General features: G+C 54.2%; 2 protein-coding genes across 6 annotated transcripts in view; one reads left to right on the forward strand and one right to left on the reverse strand.

The window, feature by feature from the left end:
- The first annotated feature begins 2,003 nt into the window (after nt 1-2,003).
- GINS1 (GINS complex subunit 1) lies at nt 2,004-6,884 on the forward strand. Its single transcript, XM_037896375.2, has 7 exons — nt 2,004-2,193; nt 2,543-2,607; nt 3,749-3,844; nt 4,416-4,506; nt 4,704-4,820; nt 5,457-5,531; nt 6,689-6,884. The coding sequence occupies exons 1-7, from the start codon at nt 2,119-2,121 to the stop codon at nt 6,755-6,757; spliced, it is 588 nt and encodes a 195-aa protein (XP_037752303.1). The 5' UTR covers nt 2,004-2,118; the 3' UTR covers nt 6,758-6,884.
- A 3,372-nt stretch (nt 6,885-10,256) lies between these two features.
- Nucleotides 10,257-19,896, reverse strand: part of NINL (ninein like) — a 74,413-nt gene continuing 64,773 nt past the window's right edge. For 4 of the 5 annotated variants that reach the window (XM_037896378.2, XM_037896377.2, XM_043544216.1 and 1 more), the window contains 6 exons: nt 19,358-19,427; nt 17,948-18,232; nt 17,195-17,308; nt 14,826-15,038; nt 13,215-13,328; nt 10,257-11,109 (listed from right to left, as the gene is read on the reverse strand). In XM_037896378.2, the coding sequence (XP_037752306.1) occupies nt 10,918-11,109; nt 13,215-13,328; nt 14,826-15,038; nt 17,195-17,308; nt 17,948-18,232; nt 19,358-19,427 (988 nt within the window). In that variant the 3' untranslated portion in view covers nt 10,257-10,917. The other variant, XM_043544217.1, reaches the window with a different exon arrangement.

The following is a 19,896-nucleotide window of genomic DNA, read 5'->3' on the forward strand; positions in this document are numbered from 1 at the left end:
TCCCGGGAGAGCGTGGTCAGGGGAGAAGGTGCAGGGGGTTGGATGGGTGGGGAGTTCTGAGGGGGGCAGTCAGGGGGCGGGAAGTGGGAGGGGGCAGATAAGGGGCGGGGGCCAGGCTGTTTGGGGAGGCACGGCCTTCCCTACCCAGCCCTCCATACCATTTTGCAAACCCGATGTGGCCTTTGGGCCAAAAAATTTGCCCACCCCTGACCTAGACCTAAATAATCACAGAATTCATCCCCTGCAAGGAAGTGTTATCACATTCCGGGGTGCAATCCAGATCAGTGAAGGGTTGTGTCAACATGCATCTTGGGGTGCCTCACAACGCTTTGCTGTTGTAACTTCCAACCTGGGCCACTCTCAAACAGCAAGCAGGCGCAGGTCACATCCTGAGTGTCTGTGTATAGTTGTAGCCTGCCAGCTATACACCAGCCATGCTTTGGCTTCCAGACGTCTTGGTTACTATTTGCAGGGTGACCCTAAATTTTCCTCAAAAATGGCTGTTGTGATCAGTTCAGATATTAGAGGTCTGTTGTCAATGTATAATGGTTTGCTACTTTAATCGGAGTTACCAAACAATTCATTTTAAACACAACCCTGGATTAGTTTTTATTAAAGAATAAACAAGCTTATTTAACTACAGAGAGAGAGATTTTAAGTGAGTACAAGTACAAGATATTAAAGTCAGAAATAGTTACAAGATAAATAAAGATAAAATCCTTCCTAGTAGCTAAGACTTAATAACCTGGTTCAAGATAAAAACCTTATCACATGTTCCTAGCAACATGGCTGACTAAATTCTCAGGTCAAACCTCCTCCCAAAGTCCAAAGTCTGGTTCATTTGTCTTGGTAAAAGACATAGTGAGAGATAAAGAAAGAGATTGTACCCAGGGTGTTTTGTCCCTCACTTTTAAAGTCCAGTCACCCTTTGAAATGCATTTTCCTGAGTGTTCCCCCTTGGTCAAGTTCCTTCCAGCTGCAAGGATGGAGCCATGGAGTCTCATGGGGAACAGGGACAGAGGTTCCGTGTTGTTGTTGTTTGTTAAAATGCAAATTGATCTGTTCCTCTCCGTCCTTCACTGCCAAAGAATGGCCACTTGACCAGTGATTGCTAATCAGGTTTGATTGCACCTGGCTAGACGTGTCAGCTTGTCCTTTGTCTTTGAGAAACAGGTTTACTCCCTCCACAGACTTGTCTGGGAAACACATTTCGGTCATAATTTTAGCTTATGTTCATCACTTTACCTATAATGTTGCTACATACATTTCAGCACGATTAAGGGTCCACGTCTGTCACGGAGGTCACGGATTCCTCTGTGACTTCTGCAGCAGCCGGTGCGGCTGGCTGCTCGGGCAGCCCCTGGGCCAGCCGCACTGGCCGCTGCTGGGGCAGTCTCTGGCCACCGCACCCCAAGGAGCAGCAGCAGTTTGGGCCTGGGGGGCGCTCAGGGCAGGGGGTTGGGGTGCAGGGCAGCGCTTACCTTGGGGGGGCTCCCTCGAAGCGGCCGGCATGTCCCTGGAGCTCCTAGGTGGAGGGGCCAGGGGCCTCCGCACGCTGCCCCTATCTGCAGGCACCGCCCCCGCAGGTCCCATTGGCTGCGGTTCCCGGCCAATGGGAGCTGCGGAGCCGGAGCTCGTGGTGACGGCAGCACGCGGAGCCCCCCCGGCCGTCCCTCCTGCGAGGAGCTGCAGGGACATGCCGGCCGCTTCGGGGGCTGCACAGAGCTCGTCTTCCAGCCAGCCCCGCCACCAGCCCGGCAGGAAGGAGGGGGTCGCCGCCCGGCCCGGAGGGGGGGCTGCAGCTGCCTGGCAGGTGCCTCAGGGCTGGTCACACCTAGGACAGGTGCGGGGGGGCCTCGCCACCGCACGTCAGGGCCCCGTTCAGCTCAGGGCGTGGGCGGGGCGACGGGACGCCCCGCCCCTCGGCACCCAGAAGGGCGGGGCCCGGACTCAGGGGGCGGGACGTTTCAAAGGGCTGGTTGGGGAAGTTTGTCCCTCGCCGGCGCCTGTAAGGGAGGGGGCGTGGCCACCCTCTCCCGCCGCTCCCATTGGCCGCGCGGGCCGGCGGCGCGCTCCGGCGGCCAAAGGGCGCGGTTCCCAGCTCGGTCCGGCTCCCCCATGTTCGGCGAGCGGGGCGCGGAGCTGGTGCGGGGGCTGCACCGCGCCGCTGACGGGCACCTTCCCGCCTTCCACGTGAGCCCCTCCCCCTGCTGGCGGGCCCGGGCTCGCCCCCGCGCGGGCGCCCCGGCGAGCCTCCCGCGGCCCCCGGGCGGGCCTCAAGCCGGCCTCCAGAGACCGCTCCCCTCCCGCGAGGCGCCCGGGCGGCACCCCCCGGCGGGCTCCGTCCCGCCGCCCTGGGCCCGGGGCGGAGCGGGGCGCGCGGACCCGGCCCCACCGCTGCCCCCTCCCCGGCTCGGGAGTTCGCCTCCGCTCCCGGCCTGGGCGGCTCTGCCTGCGCCGAGGGCGCCCCCGGGCGGGGTGTGGCAGCCGGGACGCGCTGGCTCCCGCTGCCCGCCGAAAGCCCTGAATCCCTCTCTTGCAGGAGGACGGACTCCGGCAGGTTCTTGAGGAGATGAAAGCTTTATACGAGCAGAACCAGGCTGATGTGTAAGTGTGGGTGTCTTGGAGCAAAGACTGAGGAGCGGGCTGCACGCCGGAAGAAAGGGAAAGCAAGCCTCTTATTTAGAAATGAACGCGTCCGATGAAGTGGGCTGCAGCTCAGGAAAGCTTATGCCCAAAGAAATGGGTTAGTCTCTGAGGGGTCACAAGTCCTGTTCTCTTTGCGGATACGGACTAACCCGGCCGCTGCTCTGAAACCAAACACAGGAATGTTCCTCTTTGTCTTCACGTGTGTTAAAGAGGCCGTTAGAGTTTGTGCATTTTTTGTCTCTTTTATGATAATTAAAGAAGCTCTGAATTTTTGGGGGAGGGGGCTTTAAAAAAAAAAGTCTGACGTACAAGGGATGTGACCGCTTTCCTGTTGTTCAAGGCCTTCATTGGAAGGCCTGGAATTGTGGATTAGAAACTCAGGCTTTAACTGAAGGGACCAGCATGCTGCATCTTTAAGATCAGCTTTGCATCCAATTATTTATCAAGCAGCTGAATTAAACATGTTCACCAAAACGTCCAAAAGTTTGGACTGGACCGAATAAAAAATCGCTCTGCTATTAATCAAATTTCATTTTCAGCGTATCTGTGATGTGAAACTGCTTGACCATAGATGATTCACTCAGCTGTACATAATGCACTTACTGACCTAAGGCTGCATCTCCAAATATAGGAAAGGGGATGCATTGTTAAATGTCACTTTTTTACAAAATTGAAAAAAAAGTCACTGTTTCAGTTGTATTTAATAAAATATGTTTTAAAATGGAGCGAGGCATGTGCATGAGATAAGCAGCATGGATCAATTATTTTGATGCCTTTGTTCTTTTTTTGTTTTGTATTTTCCAAGAACAAAATCACCCAGTGCCAGAAAAATTAGTTCTGTGAACACACAAAACAGCTAGCAAACTAGCTAATGTGGTCAAGAGATTATTTACTTAACTGAACATTAGTATGTAGCTCCTAGTGGAATAAAAATGAGATTGTGGTGAGGTGGGAGCGAAGGGCCAGAGAAATTCTAAACTAAACTGCATCTGAGCTTTGTGAATGTGTAGTTTTGGGAAAAATAGTAGGAAGAATATATGCTTGATAGTTTCTTGGTCTCAGTGTAATGTAATACTGTTTCCCTTTGTATTATTACCAGAAATGAGGCTAAATCAGGACGAAGTGACTTAATCCGAACAATCAAATTTCGTCATTGTTCTCTGCTGCGAAATCGACGATGTGTTGTTGCATACCTGTAAGTTCCTAATGGAAGGTGTATCTTGCTTTCACAACAATTGTCTGTGACCGGAGTATGGTCTCTTATGTAGACAAAGAGCTGCTTTTTCAAGAGCTGCCTCTGATTTTGTGTGTCCAGCTTGAAATGCTGTGGTCCTAATTTTCGAAGGGTGCTGAGCATTTGCTGGTCCCAGGGACTTCAGTGGGAGTTGTGGGTGCCCAGCACCTCTGAGAATCAAGCTGCAATGTATGTTTTAAAAACTAAGCACACAAATCAGAGGCCACGCTTGAAAATTCTGGCCTTGATTCTTTTCCCAATAGTATCCAAGCACCTGACAAATGTAGTAAAATAAATACAGGAAGGTCTCTGTATCATTGTTTTCCCTTATTCTGTAGGAGCCTTGTTTTTATTTAAATATATGATTTTGGCAGGCCTATGGAGGGAAGACTAGAATAACTGGGTTTTATGCTTTATTCATGGGTATCAGATCTGGTATAAATAGGGGATTGAGTTCAGATTCCTTTTTGGATTAATACCTCTGTTTCTGATTGAGAACACAGTGGTTTTAATCCCTGATTAATTCTTCCAGGTATGACCGGTTGCTTCGGATCCGAGCCCTCAGGTGGGAGTATGGCAGTGTCTTGCCAAATGACCTCCGATTTCACATGTCTGCTGAAGAAGTAAGCCCAGCTTTGTTATAAACTTGACTTGTATAATACTCAGGGTAGAATGGAAGTTCTACTGGAAGATATAAAGAGGCAGTGAAAAATATTTTAAAGTGGCTACAAGCTGTGTTTTTTAAAGCGTGTGTGCTCGTTATTGAGCTCCTGTGTCCCTGTCGGATTGTTGGTTTAGTTTAGTGTTCTTATGTCTACAGACGGAGTGGTTCAGTCAGTATAAAAAGTCTCTTGCTACCTACATGAGGTCTTTAGGAGGAGAGGAAGGGCTGGACCTTACACAGGACATGAAACCTCCCAAAAGCTTATACATCGAAGTAAGTGCAAGGCTGGGGCTTCTGAAGGAGCTTTGTGTGTGGAACTATATATTAAAAGCGCATACCCAGGCTGGCAACACAAGACTTGTGAGCCACATTCAACTCTTTTTGAAGACATAAAACTGCATAGCAACACCTGACAGCTTGGTAGCCTGTGCAGCAAAGAGTTTGAAGATGTGCAGGTAGTGGCTGAATGCCAGCAGGCTCTGCTCTTCCTTTTCCCTTAAACTCTGGTCCGAATGTGCTCAATACGCCCTCTGGTTCTAGGACTCCTTCTCACCGTGCTCCTGCTTTTATTCCCTCACCTCCATAGAGACTCCTGATCACCCCTTAATTCATTCTACTGTGAGATACATAATGTGATGGGGGTGCTGGTGTTAAGCAAGGTGGGCCAAACAGGGAGCTTACACAAACGAAGGTTGAGGTTGCTTCGTTTTGCATATCAGTTCCCTGTTTTATGTTAGATGCTGTTGGGCTGGCGTGAGTGTGTCTGGCTTATACACAGCCCAGGTGACATGCAACAAGAGTACATAGTGATTGGTTCACACACATTGCATTCTGTGACATTGGTACTCCTGTCCCTGTGCAGCTCCTGATCTGCTGATGCTGAAAGAGACACTTTTCTCATTGCTTTAGGTTCGGTGTTTAAAGGATCATGGAGAATTTGAGATTGACGACGGTACAACAATTCTGTTGAAGAAAAATAGCCAGGTACCTATGCCAAGAGAGCAGGACTGTTACTCAAACCGAATGACTGAACCCTTACCTGTGTAGGAACAAATTGAGACAATCATACTCTCCTGCCCCAATGGGGAGCGCTTTCTTTGGAATCCTTCACATAATACTGTTCTGGGCAAAGGCATGAGGGGGGCTAACTGACAGTCCAGTGAGCGCTCTTGATTCTGAAGGATCCCAGAGCCCGTTGTGATGTACTCAGGGTGGCACAGCCGCAGTAAAATACCATAGCTTCATGGAAGTCAGCGGAGCTATAATAGTTGACAGCAGCTGAGGCTCTGCCCGTGTGTTTGCCAGAGGTGGGCAAACTATGGCCAAGCTCCCAGCCAGGGAAACTAGCCCCCGGCCCCTCCTCTGCTGTCCCCCCTCCCTCGCAGGCTCACTTCGCTGCTCCGCTAGTGCTCTGGCCTGCTGCTCCTGCCGAGGAGCACGGCGGTGTGGCTGCGAGCTCCTGCAGCTCTGAGCAGCATGGTAAGGGGGTGGGGAGCAGCGGCTTAGATAAGGGGCAGGGGGTTCTGGGGGGCGGGCAGGGGATGGGGGGTTCTGGGGGGGGGGTCGGGGGGGGTGGTCAGGGGATGGGGAGGCTGGGGTCCTGAGGGGCCTGTTGGGGGTGTGGGTGTGAATAGGGGTCGGGGCAGTCAGGGCATGGGGAGTTGGATAGGGGGTGAGGTCCCAGGAGGCGGTCAGGGGACAAGGGGCAGCAGCAGGGGCCAGGCTGTTTGGGGAGGCACAGCCTTCCCTACCCGGCCCTCCATACAGTTTTGCAACCCCCCTGTGGCCCTCAGGCCAAAAAGCTTGCCCACCGCGGTGTATACCCAATAGTGAAGGGAGGGGGGTGTAATTCTGGTGTTTGGTTTGAAACCGTTACTATGGGCGGAATGCTTGCTTCCCTGACTGCGGCCACTCTCCACCCAGTAGTAAGTGGAGCAGATAGTCACTTTTCACACGGAGCGCTTACTGCTTCCACACAGGACTCAGCAGCTGCGCAAATCTAGCTCTGCTGCCCTCTCCAGCTGTCCCTAACGTGCAGCCTGGTGCTTCTGGTCAAGACAAGTATCCGCTACAAACGCAGACCTGGCTGTCTTCACATAATAGGTCCGCCTTGAACTCAGAAAGGTGTGTTTGTTTTTCAGCATTTTTTACCACGCTGGAAATGCGAACAGTTAATCAGACAAGGAGTTCTGGAGCACGTTCTGTCATGAACACAGTGCGGGAGTTGTGGGCCAGCCTCCATCAACCCTCCTTCCTTGACAAACTCTCTGTACTAAGGAAATCAAACCAACTGTAGTGATGATTTTAGCAGTGGCAAATACAGCTTTTCTAGTGTAATGTGTCCGTGTGTTGCTATAGTCTGCAAAGCCCTGGGGGGAACAATTAATTGTTGGAAAATACACAGAGGCTTTGGGGAGCATTTTTAAAGTGATGCCAATTGGCAACTGAGTAGTTTCAAAGAGTATGAAGTAGTTTCTGGGGCATCACCTGCGTGAGTCCCCTTGGGCAACTCTGTGTTTTTACACTCGCACTTCGACTCAAGCAGGGATGAGTGAGACGGACAGCGAGTGATGCACTCAGGGCCCTTGGATGCACAGAGCCAGCTACCTGGAACCCCAGAGAGGATTTTTCTCTAATCTTTCTGCAACAACTCAGTTCATGGGGCCTCTTGCTGCCAGGGAGAGCAGCCTGAAGGAGACAAGAGTCACCCCAGGCTGCTCCTTGGCCTGGCCCTTGCTACCCTCCTAGCCCTGGCTGGTCTTGCCCCCCAGCCAAGATCCCCAAAGGCCCTAACACCAGCCCCCTTAGGTGGCCCCTCTGCCCCCACCTGTCTTCATGGCTCCTTCCCTGGGGGTCCCTGCCTTCAGCCTCAGAGGTGGCTCATTTCCTAACCCCCTTCCCTTTCCCTGCACTAACACCATTCTAGTACTGCCTCCCCTGCAGTGCCCTGTGCTGGGACATCAGCTGCTCAGCAAGTCCCCTGCCACACACCCAGCCCCATCTGCTGGGCCCCACAGACTAGCACTACCAGGCAGCTACCCAGGCCTGCAGGGGAGACCAAGGGGCCTGGTTCCCCCTCACTTTAACATCAATGCCAGGCAGTTCCCTTCCCACGTAACGAGGGACACTCAGCCCCTGCTACCACAGAGCCCCAAAGGCTGGACTCCCCCTGGTTTTCCTTCGATGCCAGGCTCCTCCATCGCCCAGCCGAGAGGGATGCGTTGCTGTTCTTTGGGAACCATCAGAGGCCTGGCTCCAGGCCCCAGCTGATGTAGTTGGTGGCTCCTATGGCCCCTACACTGAGGGGCTCTGCTGGGGTATTGCTGACAAGACACTGGTGCCTGCTCTTCCTCCTCCCATCATGCTGGGCAGGGAGGGACGCTGAGCCTGGGGGTGGGGTATGGAGACTCCACTCACTGCCCTACAGGATGACGCATGGCTCCTGCTCCTGGGGCACCGCGAGGACTGGCTCTACATGCCCCCCACACAGCGCAGCTCAGAGCCACTCGCTGCTGCTGGGCAGACCCTGGGGCCTGGCTCTATCCCCAGTCAGTGCCAGGCCAGGATAGGGCTCTGCTAGGAGGGGGGGTGCTGAGCTGCTCCCCCACCACCGACAGTGCTGATAGGCTCCTCGGTGGCCTGCTGGGAGCACTTGCGTCCTCCCTCAACCAGCCTCCACAGCCTGACACGGAGGGGCGCTCTAGGTCTGTGTAACTGGCCTAGCAGAGAAACAGGAGGAAATGAAGGTAAAGCTTTTGACCCTGCCCCAGGAAGGAGGAAGATGAGTGAGTGAGGCTGTCGCCAGAAATAATGCCTGAAACAGCTGGTAAACCCCCTACGAACCCGCCTGGCAGGAAAGTGCTGCGAAAGAGGTTTTTTAAACAAAACCAAGCAGCAGAAGAGGGATGAGGTACTTGGGTTACAAGCAGAGAACTGTGGAGTCCACAGGTAACTTCGCAGACAGAAGAGAGGCCCTGGTTAGAGATGGGTTCCTTGTGGGCCACACGGCTCCAGCTAACAGGAGAGAGTGGGGAGAAACAGCGCTACCCTTAGACCCACACCTCTGAACGGCCAGGGCAGGAAAGGATCCAACCCCTGACAGCCACTCGTGCAGACCAGCTGCCCAGCCTCCCACTTAGGAGCACAAGAAGCAGCAGCAGCATGTGCTGTGACTGAGGCCGTAGAGACGCTCAGCGAAGAGGAGGATACTGGCAGGGGCACTTGAGCAGATCCAGACTCTCCATGCACATGCATCGCACAAGGCGGCTACCAGCCACTCACCTGCCAGGTTCGAGCTAACACCAGAGCTGCAATGACCAATCCGATGCCGGTTGGATTGTGAAGTCAGCTGCAATGTAGTCCCAGACACATTGCAAATGCACAATGGACAGGAAATGCACAATGGACAAACTGCACCTGTCACTGGAGGACCATTGCACTACGCTGTCCCAGGGGCTAGCTAGTCACCCAGCACAGGGACTGATGGGCCAAAGAACCAAGACTCTCCCAACCCCGCAGAGGACAGACAGGGCATAGAAGAGATTAAGAGAACACCATGCTAGGCAGGCAGCCCCTACAACAAAGGAGACAAGGACCTGAGGTCACTATGCGCAGGTGACCAGGTCAGAGTCCAGCCATTGAACAGCAACACAAAGCAATAGCCAGAGGCAGCAGCCCAAGCTGCAGTTGGACAGATGTCTTACAAGGTAGCTACAGACTCAGGACAGCGGTGGAGACTCAGCCAAGGACAACTGCGAAGTAGCAGCAGACAAGTCCAAGGCCAGGACCAGGAAGACTTAGAATGAGCCACAGCATCAGCTGGCCTGACGTCTGGGAGTCAGAAGAAACGAGGTACAGGAGCAACACAGAAGGCGAACAGAATGCCCCCCTGCATCCTCAGAATGAAGGCAGCAACGGGGTGAAAGCAAGTCCCCCACCCAGAGCGAGACCATAAACAAGAAGTGGGAGACTGCTTTCACAACCAGCACACATGAAGGACCAATGCCTAACAGGCCACAATGGGCTGTGGTAAAGGCCATATCCCTAGACCAGGTGATGTACTAGCAACCCCTGAACCCAGCAAGTCAGCAAATGCTTGTACAAAAGACACCACACACAAAAAATTCTGAAAGGAAAGATGGAGCAGCCTGCATGGAACTTGGAGGGAGGAGCACAGGTTACAGGAGGGAGAAGATTGGAGGCAGCACTGGAAGTCCATCTGTGTGCACAGGGCTGGAGTGCTGTTGGCCGTTGCAGCGTTTCTATAAATAGTTCTCTCAGTAAAGAACCATTTAAGTTTACAAGTATGGAGTCCTCGTGTCCTCTCAGTTCTGCATGCTGGGTAACCATGAGTGACTCCATATTTGTAAACTAAAGCCCCAGTGCTCTAATTAGTTAATTCTGCGCGTCCCCTCGCTCCCTGCCCACAGGGCCCTGGTGCTGCAGCGCTGAAGAGGGGAAGGAGCAGAGATGAGCCAAGCCATATTTCACAGGACAGGAGCAGGGAGCAAAGTGACTCCTCTGACAGCCAAGGCAGAGAACAAGGAGAGATCGCTCCATTGTGCCAGCTCTCCTGCTTGCTGTTGCAGCTGGGCCAGGGCCTGCACTCTTGACTTGACGTAAGCGAGGGTCTGTGTGTCCTGGAATCCAAGGGAAGCTGTAAGGCCGGGCAGAGCCAAATCCCAGGGGAAATAAAATCAACCGAGAAACCAATGGTAAAAATGTAATTTTAATATTAAAACCATTTCCCATTCCAAGTGACCCGAAAGCAGAAGACCCTACAAATAGAGCAGGTCCTTCCACTTCCAGCAGCATGGGCCACTGAACGACAGCCAGGACTTAGGGGTGAACAGTATTTTCTCTGTGTATAAAACTGTGCGTGTACAACACAAACTGCCAGTGTGCAGACAAACTCAGAGGGCACGTTGCAATTACCGTAAATACCATCTGGCCCCGAGACAGACCCGTGCTGCAGAGAACTTCCTTTTATTGTCTGGAATGGCCTGAACGGCGTTCAAGCATTCATTGCTTTCCCATTGAAAAAACAGGGCACGTTTCTCTTATGGCCATTATCCCTTCTCCCCAGCTCCCTGAGAGATCTCAGCAAGCCCTTTCCCCTACTGGGCGCAGTGGGGGAAGGCGCATACGGTGTCCCCACCCACCACTAACCCTGCCTATCCCAGCGGCAGACGGGAGTTCACCGTGACCCAGTTGTGCAGGCCCCAGCCGAAAGAGCTTTGCACTTTCCACTGGGCCAGGTCGGGACCCCCTGCAGCACAGCTGCTCCCAGGCTGAGATAATGGAGTGCAGCGACAGGTGTCCGCTGCTGATTGTCTTTCCAGCTGCAGCCAAACCCGGCACCGGGGCCCATTCACACGCTGAGAGATGCCTGCGCCATTCTTCTAATCAGTTGGGTTAGGGCTGAGAGTTTTTCCTCCAGGGCCAAGTTCTTTTTCTCAGCATTTTTCTGCCTCTGCTCAGTGGCCTGCAGAGCTTTCACCAGCTGCGCGTTCTCCACGTACAGGTCTTTCAGCAGCAGGTCACACTTAACGTTTCTGTCACGCTGGAAAGCAGGAGGAAGCAGCTTTAGGTCAATGGCCATTCTGTGTTAGCGATCCAGTCATGGAGCATGCAGCCCTGCACGAACTCCCCTAGGGGTCAGGCTCTAGGCCTCATCTTGTTTGGTAAAAATAATTGTTACAGAATCAGATGGAGCCACAATTAACAGGTACTCCCCGGCTCTTCACCTGGACAATGGGGCAGGCTTTGATGCCAGGAGAGCGGCCCTCTGATGCCCATTGCTGCCCAGCTGCTCTAACTAGAACCTGATTTCTCATCCAGCCTCTGCTGAGCACAGACAGGGTCCTGTACAGAGAAGCTCGTCATCCCAACTCGACTGACATTCCAGACACTGCCGTGGGGCTCTCTCCCCAGCACTAAGCCCAGGCACTGGGGTGAGATAAGGAGGAGTGCAGGGAGATGAACTCCACCCCTCCAATCCAGAGCCAGGATGTGGGACTACCCCCCACAGCACCTCCCCTCTGCGGCTGCCACTCCACCCTAAGGGCGGGAGCAGAATGCACAGCCCCTCTGTGTTGGCTGGGCAGGGCACTGAAGCCAACGGAGTCTGCGTCGGAAGAGCATCTTCGCACATGGACTCACCAGCCGAGCGAGGAGAGCTTTAAACTACGCGCCAAAAGCCCCAGGCAAGTGTAACAAAAGGTGCCTGTAACAGAGGACTAAATGTTGGGGGCAAATGGAACATTACACTGGGGTCATAGGAGCAACAAGAGGGGGAAAAATCAGTGGGGGAATCTGCTCAACGTTTTAGATGTCTATACACACATGCAAGGAGTCTGGGAATAAACAGGAAGAATGAGAAGCCTTAGTCTAGAGGCTAAATGATGACTTAATTGGTATCACAGAGAGTACACGTATAAAACGTGCAGATCACACCAAGCTGGGAGAGGTTGCCAGCACTTTGGAGGACAGGACTGGAATTCACAATGATCTTGATAAATTTGAGAATGGGTCAGATATCAACACGATGAAATGCACTAAAGAGAAGTGCAAAGTACGGCACTTAGGAAGGACAAATCAGATGCACAGCTCCAAACGGTGGAGGACAGCTAGCTAGGGGGTCATGCTGCTGAGGAGAATCTGGAGGTTTTATAGTGTATCCCCGTTTGAATATGAGTCAACAATGTGATGGGGGTGTATTCGCAAGAGTGCTGCGTGTAAGTCACGGGAGGTAACCGTCCTGCTGTATTCGGCGCTGGTGAGGCCTCAGCTGGAGCACTGTGTCCAGTTCTGGGCGCTACACTTTAGGAAGGAGGTGGATAAATTGGAGAGAGTGCAGAGGAGAGCAAGGGAGATTTAGGTTAGAGATCTGGGGGGAGGGATAGCTCAGTGGTTTGAGCATTGGCCTGCTAAACCCAGGGTTGTGAAGTTCAATCCTTGAGGGGGCCATTTGGGATCTGGGGCAAAAATTGGGGATTGGACCTGCTTTGAGCAGGGGGTTGGACTAGATGACCTCCTGAGGTCCCTTCCAACCCTGGTATTCTATGATTAGGAAAAACTTTCTAACTCTCAGGGGAGTTAAGCTCTGGAACAGGCTTCCAAGGGAGGCTAGACAAACCCGTCAGGGAGGGTCTGGGTTTACTTGGTCCTGCCTCAGTGCAGGGGGCTGGACTAGCTGAGCTCTTGAGGTTCCCTTCAGCCCATCATTTCTGTGAATCTAAGAACACAGACCCATGGCCCACTCTCAGCTAACCCCAAATTGACCTTGCAACCCCATCCTGCAGAGGCCAGTTTTGTGGTCTGGTGGCACACAGGCCAGGCCCCCTCCTCTGGCCGTGATGGCTCCTGAGGACCCGGGGGGGGCTGCAATATATGGGATATAGCTGTCTCTGAACCCTGCACCCAGCCAGCCTAGCAGAGACCCCTCCGCAGCGGGACGGAGGGGAACAGTGCTGCAGAACAGAGCAGAGATTCATCCAGTGAACACCCAGCCTGGCACACTTGCAGGTTGGGGTTTGATCTGGGCTGACACAAAAACAAAACCAGAGGTGCCTCCGACAGGCACAAATGGCAGCTCCTGACAACTCAGCCCCTCCCTCGGCCCTTCACAGCCAGGCACTCAATGGCTAAGGCCCCTCTATCACTAACCTGCTCCTGGAGCTGGGTCACCTTTTCCTGTAGCATCCTCTGCATGCTCCCCACATCCCGTTCCAGCTCCTCCGTCCTCTCCTCCCTTGTTCTGAGCAGCCTCTCGTGTTCCTCCTGCAATGCACGGCAACAAAGGCACATCCGGTCTCAGCCCCAAACCACCCCAGCACTCATCAGGGAGCCGCACCAGCACCGTGCGTGCCTGGCAGGTTTTCCATTAGCCATTGCTCCTGTCGGGCACTGGCTGAACTGGCGGCCACCTGTGAATGAAACCCCTGTGACTGCTAATGCAGACACCCGTCTGCTGCTCCTCGTCCTTCCCTTCCTCCTCCCCCAGGCGTGAGCTCATTCCCCTCTACACACTGTCTAAACCTAGCGTGTGAGTTCTCGGAGGCAGGGACTGTGTTTGTATTTGAACATACAGCACCTAGCACAATGGGGCCACGATCCCCGGCGGGACCTTAGAAATGAGGGATAATAAGGCCCGGTCTAGGCTAGGAAATTAGATCAGTATAACCACGTTGCTCAGGGGTGTGAACGATCCACACCCCCAAGCGGCGCAGTTAACCTGAACTAACCCCCAGTGCGAACATCGATTCTCCTGTCGATCCAGCTCCCACCTCTTGGGGAGGTGCGGGACCTGCGCTCCCACTGGCGTAGGCAGCATCTCCCTGGAGCGCTCGGCAACACCGCTGCAGCCTTGTAAATGTAGACAGGCCCGAAGCTAAATGAAGTGGCAGAGACGGGACTGAATGAGTTTTATGTGGAAGCTCTTAGGGATTAACACAAACCCTTTAAAGGATGCCGGGTGAACTTTACAGCAATGTCTTCAAAAGCAATTGCTTTTGAGTGGAGATTCCTTCCCCAAAGGCAGGGACCATGACCTGGGAAGCTCTGTTTTGACGTTTCCCTGGGTTCGATTTCCATTGCTGGCATTACCTGCCGGGCTCGCTTTTCATTCTTTTCCGTTTTATTTTGCTCTGTCTGATTTAATCGGAACATTTTGAAACTGGGACTGAAGCGACACACCCTGAGACCAGCCCGATGGAACCACGCACAATTGCCCACTGGCTCAGTAGCAGGGGTCACCAAGCACATGTCACTCCTGTACCCCTCACCCAGCACTAGCTCCCCGCTCCTCAGCCTCCGGCGTTCCCCCAGTGAACACAAACAGGAGTACGGCCTCTCACCATGGCAAGTCCTGTTCCTGGAAGCGGGACAAAGCTCAGCAGTCTGCATGCAAAGGTTTGTTTCCCAGCGTTTGGGACACAGCGCAATGAAAAGGCTGCACTCGGGGAGTTTGAATTAACACAATGGATTGCGCTTTGTGTTAGATTTTTAAGATTAATGGTACATCCCATGACTGAGCTCTTACATTGCCCTTTTCGCCACAGATCTCAAAGCACCTTACAAAGGCAACGAAGTACCATCCTCCTCATTCATCAGATGGGGAAACTGAGGCACAGAGCAGGGACGTGACTTGCCCACAGTCACCCCAGAGGCTGGCAGCAGAGCCAGGAACAGACCCCAGATTTCAAGTCCCAGGCCAGCGGCATCTCCATTGGGTCACATTGCCTAAGCTGATGAGAAATCTCTGCACCTGCTTCTTACCTGAAAGGCGGCCAGTTGCCTGCTCGCCTGCTCGGCCTGGAAGTTGAGGTTTTCTTGTAGCTGCTGAACTTTCCGCTGTTCTTCTGCCCACCTACTTTGCAGCTGGGCGAGACAGTCCCTGGGGACTGTGCTTTCCAGCTGGTCCTTTAGCTGCTGCAGCTCCTGCTTGTGCTGAGACTGGGCTAGGCACAGTCTTGTGTTGGCTTCTAATAACTACAGCACAAGAGAAAAATGAAGACAGAGGCACCATTTCACAGCAGAAGACAGCAACAGAGTCACAAAGGGTGGGGATTTAGGGGTGCTCCCAGCTAACCCACAGTGCAGAAAGAGGCTCACTGATCATTCCGGGGCCTGGTGCAATGCGAACTGGACGTACTCCTGTTGTAAGACAGCAGCGTAACCTACATGCCTGAGCCATGCTGCGGGGTGAGGTCACCGAGGCCAGAAAGGCTGGCCGGGGCCAGGGGACTCCCACTGGTATTTCAATGATCATGTACAGACAACCAGAAGGACATTAGCCATTGGCTTCCTCAACAAGACGGAACATCAATGCGACACTGTCAGACACGGCTGGTCCTGCTGTATGTTGTTAATCGGCAGGACTACCCGCTCCTGGACTGAGAGAGCACCTCCAGAAACGTGCCACTCGCTGCAGCGGGGGAGACGAGGTCGCTTTGTCCCAGCCCTGTGGGAGCTGCCCTTTCGTCCGTCACAAGAGCAGAACCAATGCACCAGGCCTGCCTACAAGAGACCATCAATAACTGGTGTAAGGCCTGTGACTAGAGAACTGAGACCCTGACACGCTGGGAAAGGTTAGGGTTGCTCTTGTTGGTCTGTTCTGAGACTGATGATGGTTCCTCTGTCTGTGAGCTGAGACAGGCTGGGTTCAGAGACGGCTGGAGGATGCCCATTGAGCAGAAGGCTGTGGGTGCCTGGGGAGTTCACCCCAGAGCGACCTCTCATGTCGGAGAAGGGCGCCTGGTGACCCTGTTTGCCGATTTTGTCGTTTTCCTGCTCCAAGTTATAACTCCTGGGCGTGTGGCCTGGAGGGCCCCAGCCATCTTTGGGGTTTAGCCACGCGTCCGAGACCGCCCAGGAGCTGGTGGCTGCCTGCACATCGGGCACCATCTCCTCTGGTTCTCGTCCCCCCGAGGGAGGGGGCTTCTCCCAACACCTGGCAGTTGTCTCTAACCCCCCCTCAGTTGGAGCCATTCCCTGCCAACATGAGCCAACATCCCCTCCCCCCCCCGCTCACGCCCAGCGATGAGCTGCCAAAATCTTAACAACGGGTGCCCTCCTCACCCCACGAGGGGGTCATTGCCCACCCCCGCCCCCGGGACTCCTGCCCCATCCAACCCCTCTGCGTTCCTTGACGCCCCCCCCAGACCCCTGCCCGATCCACCCCCTCCCCTGTCCCCTGACTGCCCCCAGAACCGGGCAGGAGGATCTCGTGGGCCACCATAGTGGGTGCCCACGCCACCCCTAAGAGCCAGAGGCACCTGCCAGGGGGCGAGCTGGGGAATCCCGGAGGTGCTTACCTGAGGCAGCTCCCAGGAAGCATCCGGCAGATCCCTCTGGCTCCTGGGGTGGGGGAGCATAGCTGGGGGGGGGGAGCAGGGGGAGTGGCCGCTCCCCCACTGATCACATCAAAAGTGGCCCCTTAGGCAACTCTGGGGCTGGAGCACCCACGGGGAAAATTTGGTGGGTGCAGAGCCCCCACCGGCAGCTCCCCGCCCCGCGCCCGGCCCCAGCTCACCTCCGCTCCGCCTCCTCCCCTGAACCCACCACCCCGCTCTGCTTCTCTACCCCCCCGGCTTCCCGCGAATCAGCTGTTCGGTGGGAAGCCGGGAGGGCTGAGAAGCAGGCGGTGGCTTCGCACTCAGGCCGAGGGTGGTGGAGGGGAGCTGGGGCGGGGAGCGGTTCCCCTGCGTGCTCCCCCCACCCCGGGTTACCTGCTGCAGCACGGGCGGCCCTCCTCGCGCCCTCCCCGTTCAGGGGGGGAGGCGGAGCGGAGGTGGGCTGGGAGCTGCCGGTGGGTGCTCTGCACCCACCAAATTTTCCCCGTGGGGGCTCCAGGGCTGGAGCACCCCTGGAGTCGGCGCCTAAGGAGCCACTTTTGGCCGGTTAAATTTAGAAGCCCTTTTAGAACCGGTTCTCCCTCCCTCCCTCTAAATTTAACAACTGGTTCCAGCGAACCGGCTCCAGCTCACCACTGGTCACGCCCCTTTGGGGTGGCTTGTACCACAGCGGTTGCTCGCTGGGAGCAGGTACTGCAATTATAGCTGGCTCCTTGCACCCAGGCCTCTCCCCACATGCAGCCAAGGACCAGCCACCATCCAGCCCAGCCTGCAGCTGCATCAAGTCCGTACCTGATCCTGGCTTTCCTCCAGCTCCTCTCTGAACTGTGCGGTCATTAGCCGCAGCGTCTGGCACTCCTGCGTCACACGTTCCAGTTCCACCTCCAGCTCCTGCACCTGGCTGACCTGTTAGGCAAAGGGTTGGGGGCGCCCGTGAGCGTGGAACCCCGCAGACCAGCCTTCTGGGCAGGACAAGGCTATTTCTTGGGTTCCTGCGCTCGGTTCCATGGACGTGAACGAAGCCCTGCGCCCTCCTCCTGGTCCCAGGGTGCCTGTGTCGCGGCACATCCATCAGCCTGGCGCGTGGCAACGTCATTCACAGACCTGCCAGCTGGGATTTTTAAAGCCTTCAGGCTCAGCCTAGCAGTGACTAAACTCCCCAGTGACTGCAATGGGCGCAGAGCCAGCCCAAGGCTGGGGGCTTGTGTCAATCCTGCTCGCCAGCCCCAGAGACAACAGGCCAAACCGCCCGCAGGTGTGTCGTGTCCAAGAGTGCTGGAGCAGCACCACGCAGGGAATTGCAAACTTAACCCCACAGAGCAGCCACAGGTTTGTGGCCAGGCAGGGCCAGATGCCCCTCGCTAGTAGCACGGCAAATCCCTTTCCAAGAGACCCAGGCGGGCAGCACAAACTAGTACGGGTTGCTTCTTTTCCCTATGCCCCACTGCCAGGCTGCACCCCGCACCCCCGAGAGAGGAGGAGCTCCACACCACCCAGGACAACCGAAGCCCAGGCTGTCGATTTAACGCCCTGCTGAGATCTCACCTTCTCTCTGGACTCCCTGAGCTGCTGTTGGAGCAGCTCCCTCTCTCGCTGCCATGCTGACTGATGCTGACCATACTCCAGCTCCAGTTTACTCGATGTCGCTTGCAGTTGCTTGGCAACAGCAGCTTCCTCTTCTTTCTGGCTCACCGTCTGGGCCAGTCTCTGGTTCAGCAGCTGGATTGTACTGTGGCTGGTCTCGCTCTGGAGGCTGAGGTCCGACAGCTGGCTACTCAGCTGCAGGGTCCTGGCATTTAGCCGGCAGATCTCCTGCTTGTACGTCTTGTTCTGAAGGGGAAGGTTGGGGGGCGTTGGGGCCATGCACAGAAGAGGATGTGGACGTTGGTGATGGATTAACACAGATTCACCTGGGTGTCTTTACACAGTCAGAATTAAAGCATCCCAAGACAAGCCCCTTTCACAATGGCAACAACTCGTTCACACACTAACCGGGGGGAGTTTACGTGGCCGCACCGGCAAAGTGTGATGGGAGGGTGTGTCAAGAGAGTGCACGGGACCCCTCTCCCAAGAGAAGCCGTGCACAGTAGCTCTGCAGGAAGTTAATTCCTTGGAACAAGGGGAGTCATTCTGGGGATAACGCACATTTGTTTTCATCTCCAGCAATGGCATCTAAACCCCTGACGTAACTGAAAGCCCGGTCCTCAGTTTGGCTGGGGAGCCATTACAGATGCTCGGGTGCGAAGAAGCTAGAGAGAACACCTGACAAAGCCTCAGCAGGCTATTCCAATCACCTCAGCAAGCCCCAAAAACACGCAATGTACGTTGCCCCCAACGCTGGTCTGTGAGCATGTTCCTGTGCTGCTTCGTAGCTAATTATGCATCATTCTCTCTACATATCTAACGGTCTTAGCCACGAATCCACAAGTCTCAGAGGGAGACAGGAAAAAAAAGCAAGCCAAAATTTAAAGTGATTAGTGATTTGGGGGGCCTCTTTTTGAGGCACTTTAGCAGAGACATGACTTTTCGAAAGCAGGTGGCTCAGCGCTTTGTGAAGATCCAGCTCCTTTTATGGGGCCTCAGCTAGTGAACCCAAAATTACTACTTGCTTTGAGATGGGGGAAAATTTCACACTCTCTAAAAGATCTGAGACATGAAGAACATTTCCCATCCAGCTCTCCTGAAATGCTCAAAGTCACCTAAAGGACTTGGGTGCTTGATTCCCATTAAAATAGGTGGGAACAGGGTGTCCTAAACCCCCCAGCCTGCTTTGAAACCAAGTTGAAGTCAGCAGGGCGAGTCCCGAGACAAGTTAATTAATGCACAGATCCAAGTGTTTGCTCAAAACACCTTGCATGTTATACACAGGATGCTCCTTCTCTGCCCCTCTTTGCCTTGCTAAATCCTTAAGCAGAAGGGCTAATTAAGTGCCATTTAGCATTAATAGGTTCTTACCAATTGATTTAACTCTTCTGTCTCAGATAGCACTGTCTCCTTCTCTCTTTGCAATTCATCAATTTGTTTCCTGTTGGAAGGGGAAACACATATCATTGCAAAGCATGGACCTCTTTTTGTAAAAGTACCTTCCCGGGCACAGAATGAACACCATGACAACACTGGTTTGGATTAAAAGAAAGAGGATGGTTATTCTAGTCTGAGTAATCATGCCAGCATTAGCCCAGGGCTCACAACATAACATTGTGCTAGCAATTTAGGCCAAGACTTTCAAACCTGACTAGTGATTTTAGGTGTCCAGCTGGACACATCTTAAAGGGACCTGATTTTCAGAGAGTACTAAGCAGCTGCCCTGTAAAAGTCGGGGACCCAAAAGTCATGGCTCACTCTTGGCCTTGCGTTCTTTGCTCAGTGAGCCTGCAGCCAACTGCCTGTGTTGGGAGCTGGTCAGACCTTCCCCAGAAGGTTGGGTTGGGCCAGAAGCGGTATCACCAATTGTCTCCAACCCCAAACCCTGCCCCTGGCACTCTGAAGAGTGG

The sequence above is a fragment of the Chelonia mydas genome, chromosome 3, assembly GCF_015237465.2.
Source record: "Chelonia mydas isolate rCheMyd1 chromosome 3, rCheMyd1.pri.v2, whole genome shotgun sequence".
Lineage (NCBI taxonomy): Eukaryota > Metazoa > Chordata > Testudines > Cheloniidae > Chelonia > Chelonia mydas.